The sequence below is a fragment of the Carlito syrichta genome, unplaced genomic scaffold (assembly GCF_000164805.1).
Source record: "Carlito syrichta isolate Samal-C Ts95f unplaced genomic scaffold, Tarsius_syrichta-2.0.1 Scaffold308095, whole genome shotgun sequence".
Lineage (NCBI taxonomy): Eukaryota > Metazoa > Chordata > Mammalia > Primates > Tarsiidae > Carlito > Carlito syrichta.
In genome coordinates this window covers 420,069-446,012 of record NW_007252191.1, presented here as the reverse complement: position 1 = coordinate 446,012, position 25,944 = coordinate 420,069, and the positions used below count along the sequence as shown (strand labels likewise).

At 35.9% G+C, this 25,944-nt stretch overlaps 1 protein-coding gene across 1 annotated transcript in view; it reads left to right on the top strand.

The window, feature by feature from the left end:
- The first annotated feature begins 2,133 nt into the window (after positions 1–2,133).
- The window catches only part of LOC103267277 (laminin subunit alpha-2), a 443,000-nt gene continuing 419,189 nt past the window's right edge, over positions 2,134–25,944 (top strand). Inside the window, exons 1-3 of the mRNA XM_008064880.1 lie at positions 2,134–2,164; positions 2,635–2,805; positions 12,655–12,767. Coding sequence (XP_008063071.1) covers positions 2,134–2,164; positions 2,635–2,805; positions 12,655–12,767 — 315 coding nt within the window. The remainder of the gene's footprint in view (positions 2,165–2,634; positions 2,806–12,654; positions 12,768–25,944) is intronic.

The following is a 25,944-nucleotide window of genomic DNA, read 5'->3' as shown; positions in this document are numbered from 1 at the left end:
TAACTATTACCATAAAGTCTATACTCACAGGCTGTGCTCTCTGTCTAGTGTGTTTGCTTTTTCCTTTGTCATTTTCTCTATCATAAAAACTTCTATTTCGCCTTCAAGATTCAGCTCAAGATCACTTCTCATGATAAGCCCATCTTAATAATCTTTTCATTCCCAAATCTTGTCCTATATGGCATAGTATGTGCTTAAGATATATTTGCTGAAAGAATAATTGTGTAGTTAAGCGAAAAATGGTAATGAACGACAGAAGAGAAGACATACTGACAAATCTAATTTATTTAACCACACATCATTCACTAACCTAGATAATAAAATATTTAAGATAGAGAGATAATGCTCTGTGGACCATCTAATTATTTCTAAACCTGTAACCTGCCAAACTTCAGGTAACTGTTTGAAAAGTTTCCAATAACCCTTGTATACATAGAAAAGGCAAAAATAAAAATGGTCATAACTTCTGTATCTAGTACATACTTTCTATAATATGCATTTTCTTATGAAATAAATAATAGTTTAATGAATGGTTGATACTTCTCTGACCAAGGATTGCATCAGCTGGCCTTACGGCACAGTCGCAGAATATCTCATTGTATGAGAGCCAGAGAGCATAGAAATAAGAGAGAGCAGGGTGGAAAATAAATTTATCAGCAGTAGTAAATAAATAATGGCTGCAATTAAGTAAAAAAGTAAGTCCTGAAAACCAGGAAAAGTTGGAAACCCCAAATTACCATTATCTGAAGAAAAGCACAAGGCAAGAGTCAATGGAAGGGATAGACACTCTGTTGGAGGGCCAAAATCAGAGGGATTTTAGAGATTGGTTTGTGTGGGAAGGGAGAATGACAGAAGATTTAAGCGCAGCAATCCTGAAAGTGATGGAGACCAGAGCTGAGGTATCACCTGGTCTTAGGAAGCCACTTACTCTTTGAAATTTGTTAGAGAGAATACAATACAAGATTTAAATTACTCAAAATTATTATTTTGCTATACTATCTTTTTTTGGTTTTCAGCTGAAGAGAAAATTTAGTAACCAATATATTACAAGTCTAAGAATCAAATATTACAAAGGTTTTGCCTGATAGACTTCTTTTTTATGTCATCATAGTTTCTTTCAATGCAATTCTAAGGGCAACCAGGTGCACAAATTAGCAGTAGATTTATGCTGGTTTTCTACAACACTGTAGATACCATTCAGTGTAGTGATTAAGAGGATGGGCTTTGGAGCCAATGTGCTTAGATTCAATCATAGCTATGGACTTGCTAGCTATACTTCTGGGCAAGTTACTTAACACTTCTGTGCTTTCTTAACAGAATAGAGGTGACAATAGTATGTAGTACATGTGGATGTTTTGTGTGGCAAATTAGTCCATGCAGATAAAGAATGTTAGATCTGTGCCTCACAGAGTAGTGCCTAGCATATTACAGATATTCAACAATGCTGGCTATTATTATTACTTATATGCAGATGATACAGAAGAACATTTATGAGGATAATACTTATAACTTCTTCATTCGTTCATTTTACAAATATATCGAGTGCCGACTCTGTCCTTAGCATGTGCCAACCTCTGAGGACAAGGCAGAAAACACTTAAGAATGCAAAACTCTAAGCAATCAGGCCACAAGATTTAGTTAGGAAGGACTTTCTATCACAAGTTGAATTGATATACACTTACTTGGCACATGTATAGAGCCGAGATGACCTAGATGGCTAGCATGCTCCTTCCATAAATTGAGTAACATTATCTGTAATTTCCAAGGTACTTTATCTAAAAAGAATTTTTCAATTAAAGAGTGGCTTTTGATGAGTGAATTTACTGTTCTGTCATTGTAAAGAGGTCTATTAAGTGCAAATGCTAGAGCTGTGTGAAGCAGAATTGACATTAAGTTTTAGGAAGTAATGAGTCTGAACTGGGTTCTCAGATGGAAAGAGAGATCTCCACAGCCCTACACTTAGATGGGTCTCTGAGATGTATATGTGTGAGTTAAACACTTATATTTAAGAACGAATTTCTGGTATGTGATCATGCACTATTATGATGGCTTATTTCTGTCAGGTTATTGCTTTATAATATTGCTGGGTTGTACAGAAAGCAGTAAAAAAAAGGATTTTCTAAATCTTTTATCATGCCCCATCTTTTCCAGTATGGAGATAAAGGTAATATAACAGCCATTTACACTAAATAATAATAGTAGCATAAAGTGACCATGAAAAACATAGATGTATGGTTGTGCAGAAACTTTAGCATCTCATTCTAGTTTAATATTAGATATAAAATAGCTGAAATTGAAGATGGAAGATTCAGTAAGATTTTTTACTAATAACATCAACAGAATATTTTTTTTGTATGTTAAAGATGGGACCTTCTTTTTAATGAAATATTACAGGTTAAAAATTAAGAAGATAGCCTTAGATTATATATTTTAGACCCAGAAAGAAAAACAACATTCTTTTGATAACATGTAGTATTTACGTAGTATACTGAATCATTAGGTATTTATAATTATTTCATTTTGGATTAATTTGATGCTCTGAAAAATATCCTATCTTAATTTCATTTGAAAAGACAGCAAGATCATGACTTGTTTTCTGGCCTACACACTTTTCATGTGTCTCTTTTTTTGCAGGTTTATTCCCTGCTGTCCTGAATCTTGCTTCTAATGCACTCATCATGACCAATGCAACATGTGGAGAAAAAGGACCTGAAATGTATTGCAAATTGGTGGAGCATGTCCCTGGACAGCCTGTGAGGAACCCGCAGTGTCGAATCTGCAATCAAAATAGCAGCCATTCTTACCGTATGTATTTTCGAATGTATGTGTATGGCACTGGGTAGGATCTCTACTTGTAAGATCCTGAGGCCAGGTTGCATTACATGCCAAGGGCTTGGGATGCTGAGAATTCCTAGAACTTTTCTCCTCCTACGAACTCCTTTACAGTCCTTCTGTGTCGCAAATTCAGTTCCGGTATAAATGAAGGCTTGCCCCGAAGAAGTGATATCTAAGCTGCCCGAAGAAGTGATATCTAAGCTCATAACTAAGGGCGAGCATGAACTGAGCAGGCAAAGAAGTGAGGGAGGGGAAGAGAAGAAGACATGCCAGGAAGAGAGATCAGAAAAAGACAGAAAGCTTTACTTGCTTAGGGAGCTGCAAATAGCCAGGGATGACTAGAACCGAAAGTGTCACTGGGCAGAGAGTAGAGTACAGTGCAGAACACTGGAGTCAATTTATGAAAGTTCTTAAAAACCACAGGAGGAGTGTTTTAAGGAGAGACACCATGCAGAGCCCTCGTACTGCCTTCTGTGAACCACACTGACATCTTAGACCCATTCATGTATTTATTCAACAAGCATTTGAGCACCTACTGCTAGCAGTGCATTGGAATGGAGCATAATGTCAAATCATACATGGATCTTGATTTCAAGGGACCTAGAGGGAAAGTAGGTGCAGGATGAAAGTAAATTGGGTGCTAAGGGAACATGAAGATGCTAAGGTTACCTAAAGATTTCTGGAAGAAAGTGACTCATGTACTGAGGAAGTATGAGTTCGTAAGATCAAAAAAGGGAAAAGCATTATAAAAGGAATGCATACCTAAACCTTGAGGGCATGAAACAGCAAGATATACTCAGAGAACCATATGTAAATTGATTTAACAAGTAAAGAATATGTATAGCAAAGGGGAGAATGACATGAGATAATTTTAGATTTGGAGGTTGATTCAGAGATACGCATTGGAAAAATGTTAAATATATGTATTAAGGAAGACAAGAAAGTGAATACTTAATGCTAATTGAGGTGAGTTATAATGTGGATACAACATCACAATTTAAAGTCGGAAAGTGTAATAATTTCCACATTGTTCTTTTTGCTGACGATTGTTTTGGCTATTTGTGCTCCTTTTTGTATCATACTGCCTGACTTTAAACTTTATTACAAGGCTATAGTAACCCAAACAGCCTGGTAGTGGTACAGGAACAGGCATATCAAGAGAACAGGACAGAGATTCTGGAAGCCAAAACACAGACTCTGAACCAACTTATCTTTGACAAAGTCACCAATAACAATCACTGGGAAAAGGGGACCATATTTAGCAAATGGTGCTAGAAAAAATGAATTTCCACATGCGGAAGAATGAAACTGGAGCCCTATTTATCACCATATACAAAAAAATCAACTCTAAATAGATGAAAGACCTAACTGTAGAACCTCAAACTATAAGAATCCTAGAAGAAAATGTAGAAAACTCTCTAAACACATCAGAGTGGGCAATGAGTTCTTGACCAAGTCCCCAAAGTGCATGCCCTTAAAGCTAAGCTAGACAAGTGGGACCTCAAACCGAAAAGCTTTTGCACAGCAGAAGAAATCATCAAGAGGGTAAAGAGACAACCCACAGGATGGGAAAAAAATATTTGCAAATTATGCATCTGACAAAGGCCTGAAATCCAGGATCTACAAGGAATTCAAACAAAGTGAAAGGAAAAATACAAACAATCCCACTAAAAAGTGGGCAAAAGATATAACAGATACTTCTCAAAAGAGGACATGCAAGCTGCCAACTAATACATCAAAACTGCTCAGTGCTCAGACTTACTAACAGTCAGAGAAATGCACTTTAAAAATATAATGAGATGCCACCTAATGTCAAAAAGGATGATTATCATTAATAAGTCAGAAAACAGATGCTGGTGTGGGTATGGAGAAAAGGGAACACTTCTACACTTGGTGGGAGTGCAAGCTTGTTCAACAACTATGGAAAGCAGATTCCTAAAAGAACTAAAAATTGACCTTCCATGTGATCCAGCAATCCCTCTCCTGTGTATATATCCAGAGGAACATAAACCATTCTACAAAAAAGACACCTGCATATGCACGTTCATGGCCACACTATTCACAACAGCAAAAGCATGGAACCAACCCGGCTGCCCATAGAAAGTGGACTGGATAAAGAAAATGAGGTACATTTACATGATGGAGAATTGCACAACCATAAGGAAGAACAAAATCTTGGACTTTGCATTAAATTGGATGGAGTTGGAGCCATCATACTATGTGATCTATCAAAGAAACAAAGAACTGAATACCACATGTTCTCACACATAAGTGGGTCCTGAACATTAGTGACATTAGCACAATGGAAGGATTGGCATTTGCTGGGCAGTGCTAGGGTAGGGAGGGAAGGAAGAGAGTGGAGGGTATGTGACAACACAAAAGGTACCTGGTCTACTACCAAGGAGAGTGAGGGTCTCCCCTGTATCCTGCCTACTTGGGTAGTTAATCCTGACTAGTACCCCATATCTCTACAATACAATTTTTTAAACCTTCACAATTATAATATTTTTATTTGTAATATTTTATTTTAAAGATGTGGGGTCCAATTCAGGGTTAGGTATACAAATGTTCATTATGCAGGTACCCTTGTTGATGAGGTGTGCCCCCTCTCCCCTGGCAGTTTCTTACTACTACCAATTCCTTTCTTATAGTATTATGATAGTTTCAAGGTCCGCTTATGAGTGAGAGCATGTGATACTTGGTTCTTTGTTTCTGTGATAAGTCACTCAGTACTACCTACATTCTTAATAATTGTTACATTATGAATGGCTCATACCTGCCACAAGGAGTGTGCTGGTCCAGTTATCCATCTTGTTTTTTAACTTATGTGCATTATTTACATATATATATATATATATATATATTTTTTTTTTTTTTTTTGAGTTGGAGTCTCATTCTGTCACCCAGACTGGAGTGCAGTGACCACTCCCGGCCACTGCAGCCTCGACCTGCTGGGCTCCGGCGATCCTTCTGCCTCAGCTTTCCAAGTAGCTACCACGCCTGGCTAATTTTTGATTTATTATAGAGATGAGGTCTCACCAAGTTGCCCAGGTGGGTCTTGAACCCGCGGGCTCAGGCAATCTACTCACCTCAGCCTCCCAAAGCGCTGGGATTACAGGCTGAGCCACTGAGCCCGGCTTATTTATATATACTAAATGTGATTTTATTTTATTTTAAAGATGCGGGGTACAATTCAGTGTTAGGTGTACAAATGTTCATTATGCAGGAGAGGTGTGCCCCCCTTCCCCTGGCAGTTTCCCACTATTGCCAATCCCACTCCCCACCCCACCTAGCAGTTTCCCACTACCGCCAATCCCTTTCTTATAGTATTATGATCATTGTTCAAGGTCCACTTATGAGTGAGAACATGCGGTACTCAGTTCTTTGTTTCTGTGATTATATTATTTTTGAGTGTGCTTATTATGTCTTCTCCCTCTCTCCTTCCTTCCCTCTCTCCCTTTGTCTCTCTCTCATTTTAATAGACTGTTTTTTGGAGAACAGTTTTAGGTTCACAGCCAAACAGTGAGGAAGAGGAAGGTACAGAGATTTTCCATGTACCCCCCTGTACTCATGCATGCACAGTCACCTACATTATCCACATCCACCTCGAGTGGTACCCTGGTTCCAACTGATGACCCTACAATGGCACATTGTTTTCACCCAAAGTTCATAGTTTACATTAGGCTTCACTCTTGCCACATTTTATGGGCTTATAGGTTTAGACAAATGAATAATGGCATGGACCTGCGATTCTAGTTCATACAAAGTACTTTTATTGCTCATTTTTAAAAAATTGTAAAACTTATAAAATGGAGAGAGCTTTCTCTCACAATTTGCATTTTATCTCAGAAAGAAAATTGGAAGGCATTGTGCATTTTTTCCTTGGAGCTGGTTAAAGGGAGGAATGCATGGCCTCTTCATTATGTAATTTAGGAAAGCAGAAAACATGAATTTGTTTGGGGAATTGGGACTTTTGTGATTAAAACTGGTGGGCTTTTATAACACAGAATGTTAGGGAGAAAAGACACCATAGAATGTAGCCATCATCAATCTTTTTTATTTACTGATGACTGGTTAATTTGTAGGATGTAGGATTTTTTTTGGTATAGGCGTAGAAGTGGGCGTGATTGTATTTACCTCATGTGTTTGCTATTTCTTGTATTAAAAAATGGAACTATGTCAGCACCCTGGGGAAACATTAAAATTAAGGGAGTTTAGGTAAGTGAAAATAAGAAAGGCAATGAAGACATACAGATTTCAAGGAAGAAAATCAGGAAAATGAGGCATTATGTATGTGACGAAGAAAAGAATTTTCAGAAAGAGTAATCAACAGTGTTAAAAGCGTCCAGGCTATGGAGTAAGAAACTGTAAAATAGGTTTCTCTAGGTTTTGACAAGACAGACATCCACTGGTCACTTAGTTAAAGCACCAGTGGATTCATAGTGGCAAAAGCTACATTGAAGAGTGAATCAATTCTTGCTGAAGAAGAAGACGGAGTATATGAATTTTTGCTCAAATATCCTTAGTGTGAAAGAGAATTGAGGACTTCAACAGAAGAGGATGTGATGCTGTGAAGGTTTTCAAAGACAGGGGACATGTGAGCAGGTTTAGATGCTAAAGGGGAAGGCCAGCAAAGTTGAAGACAAAGTGGTGGTGGTGGTGTTTCTATAGAAGTAAAAACATATAAGTCATTAAGCACAGGTAAAAAGGTCAAATTAGAAGATACATACCTTTTAATTGACCCAATCAGAAAGAAGGATGAATGAGTAGCAGCAGAGAGAAGAAAGTATTTGAGATGAAGTTTTTATTTGATGGTCTTGGTTTCCTCATCAAGATTTAAGTCAGGATTATCCACTGAGGAAAGAAGAAAACATTTATATGTTTAGCCTCGTAGGGGAATCAGAGAAGAGGAGAATACTGAGCCATGAGAATAAAGTGAGAATTTGATATGGAGTAAAATAGAAGAATCAAATGTTTGGACTGATCCTCTGGAAGTTTTACAGAGAAAATGGAATGGAATGATAAAGTGACATGAAAATTGAAGCAAAGGACAGAACATAAATTAATTGATGGATTATGAGTTTTAAGTTCACAAGAGAAGATGAAACCTGGTGGAGGGAAGCTGCCATTGGTTCAGGGACTGGTGGCCTTAGTGATTTCACTGAGAATATGAGAAAACCTGGAGGCATAAGCATGGTGGTGGATGAGAGTGCACAGATGTGTATATAGGATGGACTGGGCAGAAAGATAATTAGAGATATAAAATATGTAAGATCATACATGTGTATAGGTGTATGCATGCATAGAAATATGTATTTCTATATTTATTAAACAGCTATTAAAAATAAACATGAACTATATATTTTATAGAGCATATATAAATATAATAGAATTCTATAATTCTAATACTAATCATATTTATGCAAATATAGTTACAAATGTATAATTATGTAAAGTATATTTGTATTATATTCACATGTCAATATAATACTTATACAGGAAAGGAGGGAATAAAGGAGATGTGTACAGTCATAGAGACAGGATGGAAGGATGATGCAAAGATTGGGTGAAGACTTGGTTGAAAAAATGGGTGAGATGCATTTGCCAAATTTAGTCCAAGAGCGACTCTGTCAGCCTCTTCAAAGTTCTGTATTCTGGGTCTCTTGTATCTCAGTGGAAAACATCCACATCTAATCAATCCCAACTCCATGTTTTCACATTGAGACAAAAAAATGAATAAATTGTTTCAGTAAAGCAAGATGCATACATAAGGTATGCTTTGTATTTCCCCGTTTTTATTTACTTATAGTGTTTTTTAAACTTGTCACAGCCTGGATTTACTTCATGTGATCAATTTACTTTTAAATGATTGGATTTATTACATTTCAAAATTACGTTTTATTGCCAGAAATTTAGAAAAGTAAAACACCACAAGAATAAAAATCTAGCAGTAAACTGCATGAATATATTTCAGTAAAAGTTGGAGCAACAGGCAGTAAAATCCCACAGATTCTGTGAACTCCTAGAATAAATCTGGAGGGTCTGCACTTAATTATCATGTAAAGAAAGCGAAACTTGAACTTTCTGACTGTTAATAGATTGTGCTTCCCAATTAAAAACTAGCCGTCTGAAAGGTTTACCTCATCACCGATTCCCTAGCCAGTTTCAGATGCAGTTGGCACTTGGACTTGCATAGTTATCCCTGTTGAGGATGTTACACGTTTTTACCTCCTTTTAAGTAAGGGAACTATGCCAACAATTCATCAGTATTTGCAAATTAATTATGATTAAACTTTCATAATGGGGATTATGGCTAATTGTTGATTCATCTCCCAGTCCTCCTTTTCGTGACTAATTCTCATATCAATTTGACCTGAGGTGAAAGATATCAAAATTTCCAATTAGATGGCTTCTCTCACAATTACCTGTCAGCCCTGAATTTGATTTGAAAATGCTGTTGTGTATGTGTGTTTGTCTTTCTATTACACATTAAGTCCATAATCTATAAAAAAGACTCTGGAAGACATTTGGGGGATGTTTTCTGTGATATTTATTTTTCTTCAGAAGCATTACCATTTGTTCATTTATGGTGATAAATCCTAATATGCCAGTTTCGGCACCCAGGGGCATTTATTTGATATTTAGTTATGCTTCTGGCATTTGCTGTCATTATAAAGACCTGACACCTTCCTTAGCTTTAACAGAACAATTTAACTAGCACTAATTAATAAGTATATTCAGCAGTTTTACTTTTTAATAATGAGACAGGATGCTTCATCTCAGTGGATTGCTAATGTGATAAGACTTGGTACTAAATAAAGTCCATCCAGCTGTTAAGCTAAATTTTAAAACATTACCAATAAAAATGGAACATTTTGTCCTGTCCTATACACTCATACTAAGATTTGGAATATGAATATCTATATTTGGAATATGATTATCATACCATAAGTGATGCAAAGACATGGCCTTTATATTTTCAGTTAAAATTTATAGCAGAGTATGTAAACAAAATTAATATACAATAAAAATGTTCACAAATCTGACACTGGAAAATATAATGAATATTCATTTTTTAATAAAATATTATTTAAAAGATGATTTTACTTTAATGTCAGACTCTAATTGCATTCAAAACTTAGTTTTGCTTGATTTTTATTGTTTTTCAAAATTGGTATTAAGTGCAATTTGTCTCGAATTAAGATTTAGAACTGTGTAATTTTTGAACAGATGTATAATGTGTTTTATGCATATACATAATAATGGTTAGAATGTTTGTAGTTGAAATGTTCATCAGTGGCCTTATGAGTAAAAAGTTCTCATCCAAGATGTTTTCGCTGGTGTTTGGCAAATTTAAGAAAATGAGAACAACTTTTCAGTTTCCGTAAAAATGAAATAATAAAAGTATATATTTTAAAGAATTGTCCTTCATTTTGATATTACGGTTTCTAAAAACTATTTTTGTTTTTTAAATGTCCCTTATTTTATGAAATATGAATGATGCTTTATTAAATGACAGTGAAAGTAGACTGGAGGTTACTACATTTGGAAAAAAAACACTCCTATATCAATTCCACAAATCTTTCACACACTTTTTTTTTTGGAAATTTCACTTTTTTATTGAAAGTTAAGACTCTGGAAATCACTGCCGTGAATGAAGTTTTGTTACTCCTATTTCAAAGATGACACCCAGGGCTTAAGTAATTTGACTGTGGTCAGTTAAGTATTAAATGCCCAGGAGGAATATCTAGCTCCCCACAAGCCAGCGCTGCATATTCTAAATTTTATCACCATTGTTATTAGAATACATGGCTAGATTTCAACATTATGTAAGCAAATTGAGAGGCCATGATTGTTCCTCATCATGATGGGATTTGTTCATTATTTGAAGTACTCTTTCAATTTAAAAAAGGATTGTGTTCAAATCTAAAAGGTTATTCATAAGCTATTCATCTAAAACATCTCCCCAGAAAATTAGTTTTATAAAAAACTTCTCAAGACTGACACCCCAAAGCATACTTGATTCATAATAAACAGAAGATGCCAAACAAGCTTACCTCCACTTTGTTAGCATTTCTATGGGCACATATGCTAACTCTCCAGTAGATATTGGGAACTCAAGTACCCTTACTGCATGCAGCCTTGGGAATAGAAATAGGAAGATCAACAACCTCCACTCCTGCCATCCTAGGCCTGATTAGAGGAGGAGAAAAGAAACAGAATTCATGTTGCTTGGAAAATGAGAAGCAAAGGTTTCAAAGAGGCAACGACTGAGAACCACAATGCAGTGAGGCTTCGCCAGCCCAGAGGTAATGTCCGCTGTTGTGAGATGCTTGACCTCAGCAGGAGGAGATGAGGCTCCATGAAGTTTGAGGATTGTGAAAAAGAAGGGAATGGTAATGAAGTACAAAGGTCCATGGGGGTGGCGGTGATGAGCCCGCCTCCTACTTTCTCTGTCTAGTGTTCCTTCTGATTCTCACAATTGGTCCTGTTCTCATCTGTCTGGAGCAAAGGTGAGAGAAGATGTTCATAGGGTGGAGTTTCATGTGCCAGTCTCGCCCTACTTGCCATTAGGGTCCAAATTCCTTCACTAGAGTTAGTGATTATGGGAACAGACAAATGCTGAACGGGAGGTTTGGAATCACTTTTATTATTTTGTTAAATACCGATCGAAAATTGTCAAGTTAAACATTGGCTGCAAAAAGCCTCTGTAGAGGTCAAGGGAAAACTTCCCTTCCGTCTTCTGAATGGTCACTGAAAAATCAACTGACAAAAGGCAGATGAAGAGGAGAAAAAACATACAGAATTTGTTTTAACATGCATAGCATGTGAGAATCACAGGAGGAAGATTACCCAGTAACTTAATGGGGTGCCGGTACTGATACACACTTCTTCACAGGAGAGGGGTCTGGGGAGCATTGTGGGAATTAGAGGATGGTCTATGATTCTTAGGAGGACTGAAGAACATACGGTAACCTGGGACAAAGTCTGTCGGGCCCACAGAACAGGCAATGGTTTACGACAAAAATCTGTCCAGGTGACAGACTTTAGCCTCTCTTCCTGCGATATGAGTTAAATAAATGAAAACTTAAGGAAGGGGCCAAAGGTAACTATTTTCTTCTTCGAGGGTTCAGACTTATGACAGGCAAGGGAGTAGCAGAGTAAAACTTCTAGTGTCTGCTGGTCTCCAAAGACCTTCCATTTAAAATAATCATCATACCGGCGTATCATCTTTTGGGAATATTGGTTTCTGAGCCCCAGCACCTCATGGGATGAATTTAACAGCATTTTATATTAAAACTAGATACATGTTAGATTGCCCAAGTCTTGGTAATAATGAATGTGTCAGAAGGGCAAATCTTCAAGTACCTTTCAGTCACAATTCAGGATGTTTTATGTTTCTGTTAACAGAACTGATGGCATACCAGAGCTTCCCGAAACAGTAGTATTTGCTTTTTTGAATGATTGACACATCAATTAGATTTCAATATTATTCCTTTACACTTAATTCCTGTACTTATCTTTAAACTTGCTTGTGGTAGTTGATGGCCAGAGTACTGGGCAGCTTCTTCTCTTGCAGCCTAAGCATTTAACCATTTCCTACTACCTTGTACAGAGCTAAAAAAAAAAAAAAAAAAAAATGGCATTGAATAAATTCTGTTGAGGAAATGGATTACTCTCTTTCTATAATATTGCAGTGTTTGATATGTGCACGATGACTGTTTTAACTTAGCTTTACTGATTTTCTTTAAAGAAATCGTTACAATTTAGTTATATGATCTTTTCTCCCCATTTTCCGTGGTGCTGCTGACTCCACAGAGAGACACCCAATTACAAATGCCATTGATGGAAAGAACACTTGGTGGCAGAGTCCTAGTATCAAGAATGGAATCGAATATCATTATGTGACCATTACATTGGATTTACAGCAGGTAAAGTGCCTTTCTTGGAGTCATTTTTCACTTTTTAAATTGCACCTCGTATTTGCCATTTGTTTGGTTAGTGGCCCCTGGATGAAAGGGTAACTCTTTCTTATCACCCTCCATTATTTTCCTGATACAATCAACAAAGGGCCCTATGCACTTGGCATATTGTCATTTCAAAATATTTGGCGTTTACTTCTAAAGCACAACTAAAATGGATGCATGTGAAGGGTTCAGAGATGAGTTCGGGGCTGAATCTGTTTTAACTGGTTGGCGTTACTGATGAAAATATGGATCAACAAAATTTTACATAGTGAAAATTCAGTAGTGTCATTTTTGACTTATAAAATAGCACAGAGCTCCCACTCTGTTGATGGTCTGTGTACTTAACGGTTTTTAGATAACGAGGCTCTCAAGTAAATTGCCTCTCGTCACTGAGAGTTGAACAAACTGTGACAGTTGATTTCAAATTAAACTTGGGCCACTAAATGAGGTAACAAGCCTTGTAGTTGTATAAAATTGATGTTGGAAGTTGTTAGTTTGTGTTGTGTAAGCCTGGATGCCTTCGGTGCTTAATTTCTTTCTCTTTTCCGTTCACAATATCCGGGTCAGGCTGAAGTTATTAATCAAGAATCACCATCACCCCAAATTATTTAGGCTTGCAAATAGAATGGAATCTGGACAACCGTTCCCTTATTTTGCTGTTATTCTGAATACAAAGGCTGATTTTAATTGGCAGAAAGCTGAGACTGGAAGCATTGAACTTAGAGGACCTTCTGAATTCAGAGTGTTTCTCTTTCACTCCCTGGAATCAGCATAGGAAAGACACACACACACACACACACACACACACACACACTCCTCCCTAGAACAGTGTGGGAGTTAGAACAGCGTGAAGTTTGGAGTTAGTGCAGGGGTAAAGGTCAAGGTAGTTAATGACAGATTCTATACACTGTTGAAGTCATGGTTTTCATAGGTTGTCACAGTGAGGGCAAACACTAGCCATTAGGCTAGATGAGCACCAGACATTTCCCTAATGGATAGATTATTTGCCATCAACAGGAATACAACCTTCCTCCCCCAGGGTCCACGTTCCGCCTATCTAGGACTCCTCAGAACCTGAGCACACAAAGTGACAGCTGGGGCCCAAGACTGCTGCTTAAATTGCCAAATGGCATGGGTTTATTTCTACCTATACTTGTATACAGCAGGTGAATGTCAGCCCTAAGTGAATGATATTTCCGAGGAAGTCTCAGAGCACTATCAGGAATGGTGGAACTAACTACCACGCTGATCACTCATGCTTTGGGTCAGTTAATCCTGTGCAGGAATTCCCTGGGGCCTCTAGTCTTAAAACGGACTGCTTCTCCCTCCTGATAAAGACAACTTGGTCCTTTATCAGTCACAGCAGTTCTTCCCCTTCAAGTGATCATGGAAGGTCTGCCTTCCCAATCAAGAGTGAGTCTCTGTCCATTGACTCAGGTCATCTCCTGGGAAAGGGAATCAATAAATAGTGATGCTTTATTGCTCTGTTTTGCTCTCCATTTATTCTTTTAGATTGCACATAGGTCAAGGGAGTCTGTTATTAATGTAACTGACACAAATCACTTATACTACTCTTTGAACTCAACCATAACTGTTATTTACCATTATCAAACAAGGCAGCATTTTTTCCTTCTAATTTACAATTGGATGGTGCATTCACAAGGTTTCATTAAATAATTTCTATGTAACTTGCCTATTATCAATTCAGCAACTCCAACAGTTCACCTGAATGCTCATGTTTCAGTGAAGCCTTTTGTATTTTCCTAAATTTGCTTTGCATCCCCATTTCTACATAGTATCTGAAGATTTATGTGAATTTGTGTTTTTGCTTGTTTTCTTCCCCTGTCATTTAGCTTAATAGTGATAGATGAGTGATTACTCCAAGACATCCTTTATAGTTTAGTCATCATAACATGTGGCAGAATTCTGTATACAGCCCAGGTCTGCTTGACTTTGAAGCTGGAATTCACCAATTGGAATTGGTACAGAGAACGTGTGTTCATATGGTCCCATATTCCAGAAGGGAGTCCATACATATCCTTATCTACTTCGTCCTTCTCCTATTTTCTGCAAATCAGACTCTTTTGTGTTTAAGAGAAGACAAATGTAAATAATCTATAAAATAAAATATATTTTTACTTCTATTTGAGTTGAGATTTTAGTCAATCATTTAATGAAGTAAAGAGTTAAGCAAGTTTGGTAGTTGGGATTTCTGATGGAGTTCTTCAGGCAAGGAGGGACTTCAGACTTCTCAATTGGCCTCAGGTTTTGAAATAATGCATTGTGGGGCATGTTGATAGTACTTCTTCTGCTATGGAAGACATCTGGTAATGCATTGAGAACAGAGGAAATGTGGGTACTCTTATGTCTCTTACTTCTCACAATAATCCCATAAGCCAGCTGGTATTATTATTCCTATTGAATAGTTAATAAAATATTGAGACAGATAAGTCAAGTAACTTGACCTTCTTTTACAAAGTGTTTATGGGCAGGGCTGGATTTCAACTTGAATAGTCTTAATCCAGACTCTAAACAACACCAGTGTTTCCTAAACAGAGATCTGAAGACCCATGCCTAGAAAGCTCATGAGAATTTGTGTTACATATTTTCAAAGGATCCATGCATACTTCAGGCTCAAGAATGACCACACTTGTTTTCTTGGCTTCTATTGGAGAATATAGCCAACAATCTGTTTAGTCATAAAACAGGAGACTATCTATTTCCTAATATACTCTAGCATGCTTCTAAAATGGCAAAACTTCATTCTTTTCCACCTATGACAAGAAGGATTTACAGGTTAGTTAACATAATAGCTCATAATATGAGCTGTTAGCCAACTGGGAGTAAAGGCAGTAAAGTTATAATGAATAGGCAAACATCACCAAATGTTTGTTTGCCATTGCTTCAGGAAGAGGTTTGGTCATTTATTAGTTCTCCTTTTTATTTTGAGGTATATGAATTTCAACAAGGGTCAGTATTTTTGTTAATATATACTTGACTCCTCTGTGAAACCCTTTAATAAATGAGTATCCTAAGTATAACAGCAACCACTGCCTTTCCTTGATTGAATCACTACAGATTGCATAGAAAAATTTCTTTTACATTTTAACATTTGAGATAAGCACTTTAAAAAACCCAATTTATTTAGAAGAAAGTAACTACTTATTTTATAAGTAGATTGTTTTCAGACATTTATTACTGAGGGATTATTAACTTTTCTCAATTCGATTTACTCACAGCATATCTTGAGCAAATGATTTAAACATACTGTGCCTCAACTTTTAGATTAGCAAAATAAATATTACAATTTCTTGGTAAGGTATTTGAAATAATGATAATAGCAACATAGCAACTAAATTTCATCTGACAATTATAGCTATCGTAAGGACACAGAGTCAGCATGAACTTGAAGAGAAGCTTAACTGTTACAGGGATGTGTATATAAAAACCCAATATAATGGCAAACAAAAATATACAGCAATTGTAAAGATGATTATAAAGACTCAAAGATTAAAAAAGATGACCAAAACATTTCATTTTGGTCCTTTTCCAGCCAGATTTCAGCAGAATATGTCATAATGTTTGACCTTATGTTATGACTTTTAAAATCAGGACATTTTCTCAGGCCTGCCCTTTGATTTTTTTTTTTAATGGAGAAAGCTGATTGGCAGGTAGGATAAAACAGAGATGCAGTCTTTTAGTAGACTTTTCAAACACATATTGAGTCATACCCACTCCTGGATAATCTAGGAATACCATTGATTAGTTATGTTTATGTGTAGGAGTCCCATTTCCCTCAATATACAATCCACTTCTACTCTTCCTGGTCTAGCCCTCAAAACTAAAAAGGCATTTATCAAACAAGATCGTCTTACAACTACAGAGATCACGCTCCACATGTTCGTGACCTAAATAACTTATTCATTGACCTTATAGGGATACATTTAGTCAGAGAGGTTAACAATTTTAACCGAAAGTTATGCTTTCAAAAGATGAATTAGTATTTCTGTGTAAATAAGTAACTTTTCGAATCTATGTGGATAGCATAAAATAATTTTTCTTCTAAAGCCTAGAACCCATGTAATTGTTAAATCCTTCTTCCATAATATGGGATAAAATACACTGAAGTACTTTATGTATTTATGTCTTTTTAAAAAATCGTTTAAACATATTAAGGTTGATCGAATTTTCAATCTTGAAGGAAGGTCATTATTCTTTTATATCAAATTCTTCCTCATACTGTTTCTACTGATTCCAATTAAAAATATATGTTGTTTAAGAAGAAATTTTGGAAAATTCAAAATACATGGAAATTAAACAACATGTTCTTGAATGACCAATAGATCAAAGAAGAAATTAAAAGGAAAAAATATCTAGAGACAAATAAAACACACAATACGCCAAACTTATGAGATGAAGCAAAAACAGTTCTAAGAAGGAAGTTTCTAGCAATAAATGCTGATATCAAAAAAGAAGATCTCAAATAAACAACTTAGTGTTACATCTCAAGGAATAAAAAACAAAACAAAAAAGAACAAAGTAGTCCTAGATTTAGCAGAAGGAAGGAGATAATAAAGATCAAGACAGAAATTAATGAACCAGAAACTAGAAAACATCAACAAAACTAGCACTTGATTTTGGAAAAGATAAGCAAAATTGACACATCTTTAGCTAAACTTTTCTTTTCTTTTTCTTTTTTTTTCTTTTTTTTTGAGTCAGGGTCTCATTCTGTCCCCTAGGTTGGGGTACAGTAGTATGATCCCAGTTCACTGCAGCTTCAAACTCCTGGGCTTAAGCAATCCTCTCACCTCAGCTTCCTGAGTATCTGGGACTACAGGCACATGCCACCCCATGTCTGGCTAATTTTAAAATTTTTTTGTAGAGATGAGGTTTCACTATGTTGCCCAAACCGGTCTCAAACTTTTGGGCTCAAGCAATCCTGCCACCTCAGCCTCCGAAGAGCTGGAATTATAGGCATAAACCACTGTGCTCAGCTTTTTTTTTTTAACTTTTAACTTTTTTATTTTAAAATTGTGGGGTACAATTCAGGGTTAGGTACAAATATTCATTATGCAGGTACCCTTGTTGATGAGATGTATCCCCCCTTCCCCAGGCAGGTTCCAACTACTGCCAATCCCGGCTCATCGCCCCACCCCCCGCAGTTTCCTGCTACTGTTAATCCTTTACTTATAGTATTACGATAGTTGTTCAAGGTCCACTTAAGAGTGAGAACATGTGATACTCGGTTCTTTGTTTCTGTGACAGATCGCTCAGTATTATAGACTCTAAGTCCATCCAGGTTGCTGCAAAGTTCATGATTTTGTTCTTCTTTATGGCTGCGTAATATTCTATTGTGTATGTGTACCACATTTTTTTATCCAGTCCTCTTTTGATGGACAGCATGGTTGGTATCATGTTCTTGCTATTGTGAGCAATGCTACGATAAACATACGTGTGCAGGTATCTTTTTTATAGAGTGATTTGAGTTCTTCTGGGTATATACCCAGTAGGGGGATTGAGGGGTTATATGGAAGGTCGATTTTTAGAACTTTTAGGAATCACCACGCTGTTTTCCACAGAGGCTGTACTAGTGTACATTCCCACCAACAGTGTAGAAGTGTTCCCTTTTTGCCACATCCTCTCCAGCATCTGTTATTTTTTGTTATTGATCATGGCCATCTTGACTGGAGTTAGGTGGTATCTCAGTGTAGATTTAATTTGCTTTTCTTTGATGACTAGTGAGGCTGAGCATTTTTTCATATCTGTTGGCTGCTCTACAATTTTCTTTTGAGAACTGTCTATTCATATCTTTTGCCCACTTTGTAATGGGGCTGTTTGTTTTTTTCTTTTCAGCACGTTTGAGTTTCTTGTAGATCCTAGATGTTAGGCCTCTGTCAGTTGGCAAATATTTTTTCCCAGTCTGTGGGCTGTCTTCCTGCTCTCTTGATGGTTTCTTTGGCTTTGCAGAAATTTGTCAGGTTGATGAGGTCTCACTTGTCTATCTTATCTCTTATGGCATGGGCATTTGGGGTTTTGATCAGGAATTGGTTGCTAGTTCCAATTTCCATAAAGGTGTCTCCTGCATTTTCTAAGGTTCTTATAGTTTGAGATTTTACATTTAGGTCTCTGATCCATTTAGTGTTAATTTTTGTGTATGCGGATAGGTAGGGGTCCTGTTTCAATCTTCTGCATGTGGTCAACTGGTTTTCCCAACACCATTTACTGAATAGGTTCTCTTCTCCCAAGTGGTTGGTGGTGGAGGCTTTGTCAAAGACAAGTTGATTGAGAAATTGAGTTTTTGCTTCTGGAATCTCAATTCTATTTCATTGGTCTATATGTCTGTTCTTATATCAATACCAGGCTGTTTTGATTATTGTAGCTTTATAATAAAGTTTAAAGTCTGGGAGTGTGATCCCTCCTGCTTTGTCTTTTTTGCTGAGGATTGTTTTGGCTATTCGTGGTCATTTATGTTTCCATATGAATTCCTGTATTGTTGTTTCTAGGTCTGAGAAGAATGTTGCTGGTAATTTGATGGGTATTGCATTAAATTATCTGTAGATTGCCTTAAGCAGAATGGACATCTTAACAATGTTGAATCTTCCAATCCATGAACATGGAATATTTTTCTACTTGTTTGTGTCATCTTTGATTTCTTGAGCAGTGTTTTGTAGTTTTCATTGTAAAGGTCTTTCATGTCTCTGGTTAAGAAGATGCCAAGGTATTTCATTTTTTTGTGTGTGGCTATTGTGAATGGGATTGTGCCTTTTATTTGGGTTTCTGTTTGTTTATTATTGGTGTATAGAAATGTGATTGTCTTTTGAATATTTATTTTATACCCTGAGACTTTGCCCAAGTCCTTTATCAATTCACGGAGGTTTTTTACAGATTCTCTTGGGTTTTCGAGGTATGGAATCATGTTGTCTGCAAAGAGGGATAACCTGATTTCCTCTTTTCCTATTTGGATAACCCTAATCACCTTCTCTTCTCTGATTGCTCTAGCTAGGACTTCCAAAACTATGTTGAACAGGAGGGGTAAGAGTGGGCATCCTTGTCTTATTCCAGTTTTCAGGGGAAATGGTTCCAATTTCTGTCTATTTAGCAGTATGCTGGCTGTGGGTTTCCTGTAGATGGCTTTGACCATTTTGAGGTATGTTCCATCTATGCCTAGATGTTCGAGGATTTTTATCAAGAAGCAGTGCTGGATTTTATCAAAACCTCTTTCTGCATCTAATGATATAATCATGTGGTTTTTGTTTTTACGTCTGTTGATGTATTTAATTATGTTTATGGTCTTATGAATGTTGAACCAGACTTGCATTCTGGGGATGAAGCCTACTTGGTCGTGGTAGATGATTTTTGAGATGTATTGTTGACTCTAGTTTGCTAGAATCTTGCTGAGAATTTTAGCATCTATGTTCATCAAGGATATTGGCCTGTAGTTCTCTTTCTTTGTTGGATCTTTACCTGGTTTGGGTATCAATGTGATGTTAGCTTCATAAAATGATTTGGGGGGGATTCCATCTTTCTCAATTGCCTGGAATACTTTCAATAGGATTGGTATCAGCTCCTCCTTGTATGTTTTATAGAACTCTGCTGGAAAGCCATCCGGTCCAGGGCTTTCTTTTTTAGGGAGTTTTCTTGTGACATAGTCGATTTCCTGGATTGTTATTGGTCTATTTAGGGTATCGATTTCTTCTTGTTTCAACCTGAGGAGGTTGTGTGATGTCAGAAAGTCCTCCATTTCCTTTAGGTTTTCAAGTTTGTTTCCATACAAGTGTACATAGTAGTCTCTGATAATCTTTCGTATTTCTTCAGGGTCAATTGTGACTTCATCTTTTGTGTTTCTGATTGTGTTTGTTTGGGCTTTTTCCTCTCTTTTTCTTGGTCAGTCTAGCTAGGGGACCATCAGTCTTGTTTATCCTTTCAAGGAGCCAGTTTTTGCTTCATTGATTTTTTTTTTTGTATTATCTTTTTGTCTTTTATGTCCTGGATTTGGGCTTTTATTTTGGTGATCTGGATTCTTCTGCTAAAGTTAGGGTTTTGTTGGTCCTGCTTTTCCAGCTTCTTTGGTGACTTGTTAGGCTGTTAACTTGTGAGCTTTCCGTTTTCTTCATGTGTGTTTGTAGCGATATGAATTCCCCTCTTCCTACTGCTTTCATGGCATCCCAGAGGCTTGGTAAGATGTTTCCTCATTTTCATTTATTTCCAGGTATCTTTTAATCTCTGTTTTGATTTCCATGTTGACCCAGGAGTTGCTTAGCATCGTGCTGTTTAGTGTCCATGTCTTTGTGGGTTTGGGGGGAACTTTGTTGGTGTTGATATTTATTTTTATTCCACTGTGGTCTGAGAAGGTACATGGTAGAATTTCAATCTTATGAAATTTTTTTATGCTTGATTTATGGCCAAGGATGTGGTCAATCTTAGTGTCCATTCTATGTGGTGATGAGTAGAATGTATATTCTGTGGTTGTTGGGTGGAGTGTTCTGTAGGTATCAATTAAGTCCATTTGGTCATGCTCAACTTTAAAGCAGCTTTTTAAGAAACAAAAAGTGCAGACTCAAATAAAATCAGAATTAAAAGAGGAAACATGATAGCTGATACCATCGAGATACAAAGGGACATAAGAGATTACTTTGAACAATTATATTCTAACAAATTGGATAGCCTAGAAGAAATGGACATATTCCTAGATAAGTATAAGATTTAATCATGAAGAAATAAAAAATATGAACAGATCAAGAAAGAATAAGGAGATCAGTAATAAAACTTCTCCCATAAAAGAAAAGCCCAGAACCTGATGGTTTTATGACTGAATTATATCAAACACTGAAAGAAGAACTAATACCAATTTTTCACAAACTCTTCAAAAAATGGAAAAAGAAGAAATGTTTCCAAACTCATTTTATGAGCCCTGAATTCCCCTAATGCCAAAACCAAAGACACTACAAGAAAAGAAGATTATAGACCAATATTTTTGATGAACATAGATACCAAAATTTTCAACAAAATATTAGCAAATCTAATTCAACAAAACATTAAAAATATCATTCACCATAACCAAGTACAGTTTTCATGAGGGTGAATACATTTGTTGTTGTGTTAATTACCACTTTCTAAGCACTTAGAATAGTGCTTAGTGTATAGAAGCACTCAACACCTTTTTAATTAAGTGAACAAATGATTGAGTAAATGAACTGATCACATTGTGTTTCTTATAGTAAACTACACTGTGTTTTTCTTTTTAATATATGAGATTTCCTTGATGTCTCAGGTTTACTAGCACTGTTTTAGTCTGTTTGGACTGTTATAACAGAATATCATACACTGGGTGGCTAATAGACAGTAGAAAAGGAATTTATTTCTCGAGGTTTTGGAGGCCAGAAGTTTAAGATCAAGGTACTAGCAGATTCTGTGTCTGGTGAGGGCCAACTTTCTGCTACATAGACAGTCATCTTTTTACTGTAACTGCATATGGCAGAAGAAGCAGTATGTTCTCTGGAGTCTCTTTTATAAGGGTACTCATTTTTTCATGAGCCTCTGTTCTCACAACCTAATAACCTTTCAAAACCCCACCTCTTAATACTATCACATTGGGGGTTAGGATTTCAACATATGGATTTGAGGGGAACAGAAATTCAGTCCATAGAAGTCATGAAATAAATGTTCTTATTCCTCTTTCTAAGCATGTTCTAAATTTCGTTCACATTTGTCATTCTCTATGTGACTTTACCACATTTATAGCTGTATTTGGGAAAGAAGATTTAATAAGTTTAATCCTTATTTTGTAGTATAGAAGTCTGGGTTTGTAATTTTTTTTTTTTTTTGGCTTGGTATTTTATTGTTTTCTAGTGGGAAAAAAAAAGTAAGTGTAAGAAACGGGGAAAGCCCATATAATCACGATGCTGTTTAAACAAGGGTATAAACATAGAATATGCATTTTGCTTTAAGATGCTGATAAACTAAATTCTAACAATATCATAAAACTGTAAATATTTTGGAGCCACAATCCTATTTCAAATAGAGTAAAGATGACTGCCCTGGAAAATGCTTCGTAAAGCCATGGAATAAATTAGAGGATTGTTTCTTTAAAAACAGGAACAATAACACATAGGGAAGAGATCTGTTAAAAATCTGTGGGAAAAGATCTGTTAAAATATTTAAACTAGACTAATTCTGTTATGGAAAGTCTGAACAGTACTTTCTAAAATAGACAATGTGGGCAATTTTCACAGCTGTCTGATGGCTTCCACACAGAAAACATCCTCATTTCATAATTTTGGTAGAATATTGTGTATTTTTCCAAGTTTATTCTTAGAGTTTAAGTTATAAATATATGTTATATATTTATAGCTAATATACCATTATGTTAGCCATACATACTTATGTGTTAGATGTAGGTACTTACATGTACCTATACATGTGACTTCTTTTCTAGAAACTGACTACTTATTTAAGTTATGGAATAGCATGTTTGTATTAGTTCATAGATAAGACACATTTCCATTATTGCCCCGAGCCTCTAAAATACAGAACCGGTAAGGAAGATTAGAGTGAGGCTAAGGAGGCATATTTGTGCCCTGGTTTCATTTACCACCTGTAAGTTGTCCCGCTTCCATAGGCCTCTATTTGATCATGTGCAAGATGGAGCTAATAGAACCACTTCCTTACATGATGTAACATAGGCAAAGAGCCTAGCACATTACTGCCCATTGGTTGATATTCAGCAAATATTAGTTCCTCGTCTTCTCTACCAAAGATAATGCTGAGTGGAAAACAGATGGGCTAGAGTTGTAATGGAGAGACCATAAAGTTGCAAAACGAAAGCTCAAAACACAATGTAGTTACTGGAATACTTGAAAGATACTTACATGTTTCACTTTACATACAACTGGAGAACATTCTTTTATTCAATATAATTTTAGTATTTTATGGAAATTAATATATGCATAAAGAAAGGCCAAGAAAGTTTCACTTGGAAAACTGAAATTCTTTTGTAACAACTTCTTACTATTTTGTTGTTGTTATATTCAAGATTACTTGAATTTTAATTAAGAAGCAACCCTATTAGTTAGTTTACTCGTTAGGTAAAATATGCTCTTTACTTAAAAGCTTTATCTGACTGATATTATCTTACTTATATCCGCCTCATTTTGTTATTTTCACAAGTTTATTTTACCACTTATTAATTTCAACCTTTTTTTCCACTTTCTCTTTTAGATATGTTACTTGTAAACAGCATACAGTTAGGTTTTGATGTTTCATCTAGTCTGACAATGTTTATCTCTCAATAAAACATGTATTTTCTGTGTATCTGTATATAACATTTGTATCAAAGTGAAGTGTGAACACAGAATAGTTAACAAATAAATGAAACGTTTGATGAATTTTTCCTGAAGGTACCTATCCAAGTAACCACCACTGAGACAGATAACCAGCAACCCAGAAACTTTCCCCATGCCTTCTCCCAGTCATTACCTTCCCTCTCCCAGTAACAATAATCCTTATTCTAACTTCTTTTTACCAGTGACACCATTTGACCTAGCAGTTTTCTCTGTGGATATGGCTTTAGTCTGAGTTTTCATGTCTTATATTGTTAAATTAATTGAGTTGAGCCTTTCAAGAAATTCATCCATTTACCTACATTTTCAAATATACTGATATGAAGTTTTTAATGATTTATCATTATTATTTTTAAAATTTAAATTTATCTATACTGATGTCCCATTTCTCATTCCAATTTTTGTGTGTGCGTAAACTTTGTTTTTCTTTATAGCTTTAATAGGTCTTTAGACTTTTACTGGTCTTTTCAAATAGCCAACTTTTAGCTTGGTTGATTTTTCTCTACTGTGAGATTTTTTATATTGCATTGAATTCTGCTCTTATATGTCTTGTTTTTACTTTCTTCTAATTATTTTGGATTTTAGTTTGCCATTTTTCTTAGCTTATTGAAGTGGATGCCTATGTTATTATTTCAGTTTGTCTTCTTTCCTAATATACTTATTAAAAGCTATGTATTTCCTTCTGCACATGCCTTTAGCTGCATCTTACAAGTTTGATATGTTGCATTTATTATTATTTATTTTAAAATGTTTTCTAATTGTTATTATATTTTTTGCTACCTATGAGCTATTTAAAAGTGAATAATTTCCAAACTATTGATTGTTTTTCTAATCTTTTTTCTCATGTAATTCCACTATATTCAATATATTTTCAATTTTTTGAGACTTTTTAAAATCCAGCATACAGTCAGTGACTTGAGAACAATATGGATTCAGTAGTTGTTACCTACAGCATTAGAAATATATCAATGGTTATGTATAGCTTTGTGTATATATATTGAGGCTATTTGATAAGAAGCATGCTAATTTAGGATTAGAGCTATATTAATTCTTTTTAATTTTACTGCTAGTAATACTTCTTCTATCCTTAGAATTTACTTTTGTAGATTCATTACTTCCTTTTAGCTAGTATTTGCATGACACAACATTTTGCATTCTGTTGGGTGTCCTGATATTTAAGGTATGTCTTCTATTAGCAGCATAAATTTAGATTGTTTGTTTGACCATTCTGACAATCACTGTCTTTAAATTGGATATTTAATTCACTTACATTTAATGTTACTACTCATATATGAATTTTTTTTTTTTTTTTTTTGAGTTGGAGTCTCACTCAGTCGCCCAGACTGGAGTGCAGTGGCTGCTCCTGGCCACCGCAGCCTTGACCTGCTGGGCTCCGGTGATCCTTCCGCCTCAGCCTTCCAAGTAGCTGGAACTACAGGTGCACGCTACCACGCCCGGCTGATTTTTTGATTTATTGTAGAGATAAGATCTCGCTGCCCAGGCGGGTCTCGAACTCGCAGGCTCAGGCAATCCACTCACCTCAGCCTCCCAAAGGCGCGGGATTACAGGCTGAGCCACCGAGCCTGGCTCATATATGAATTTTAATGACCATATTCTCATCTGTTTTGTTTGTCTTGTCTTTTGGGGTTTTTTTTTTTTTTTTTTGGCCTTTGTTAATTTATATTTTTCATGATATCCCTTCTTTTGGAATACTAAAAATTTCCACATACTTTAATATTTTATTTTTCCTTTTATTCGCTTGTCTTCTGTGAATTCTTTTATTACTTGTACTAATTACTTTA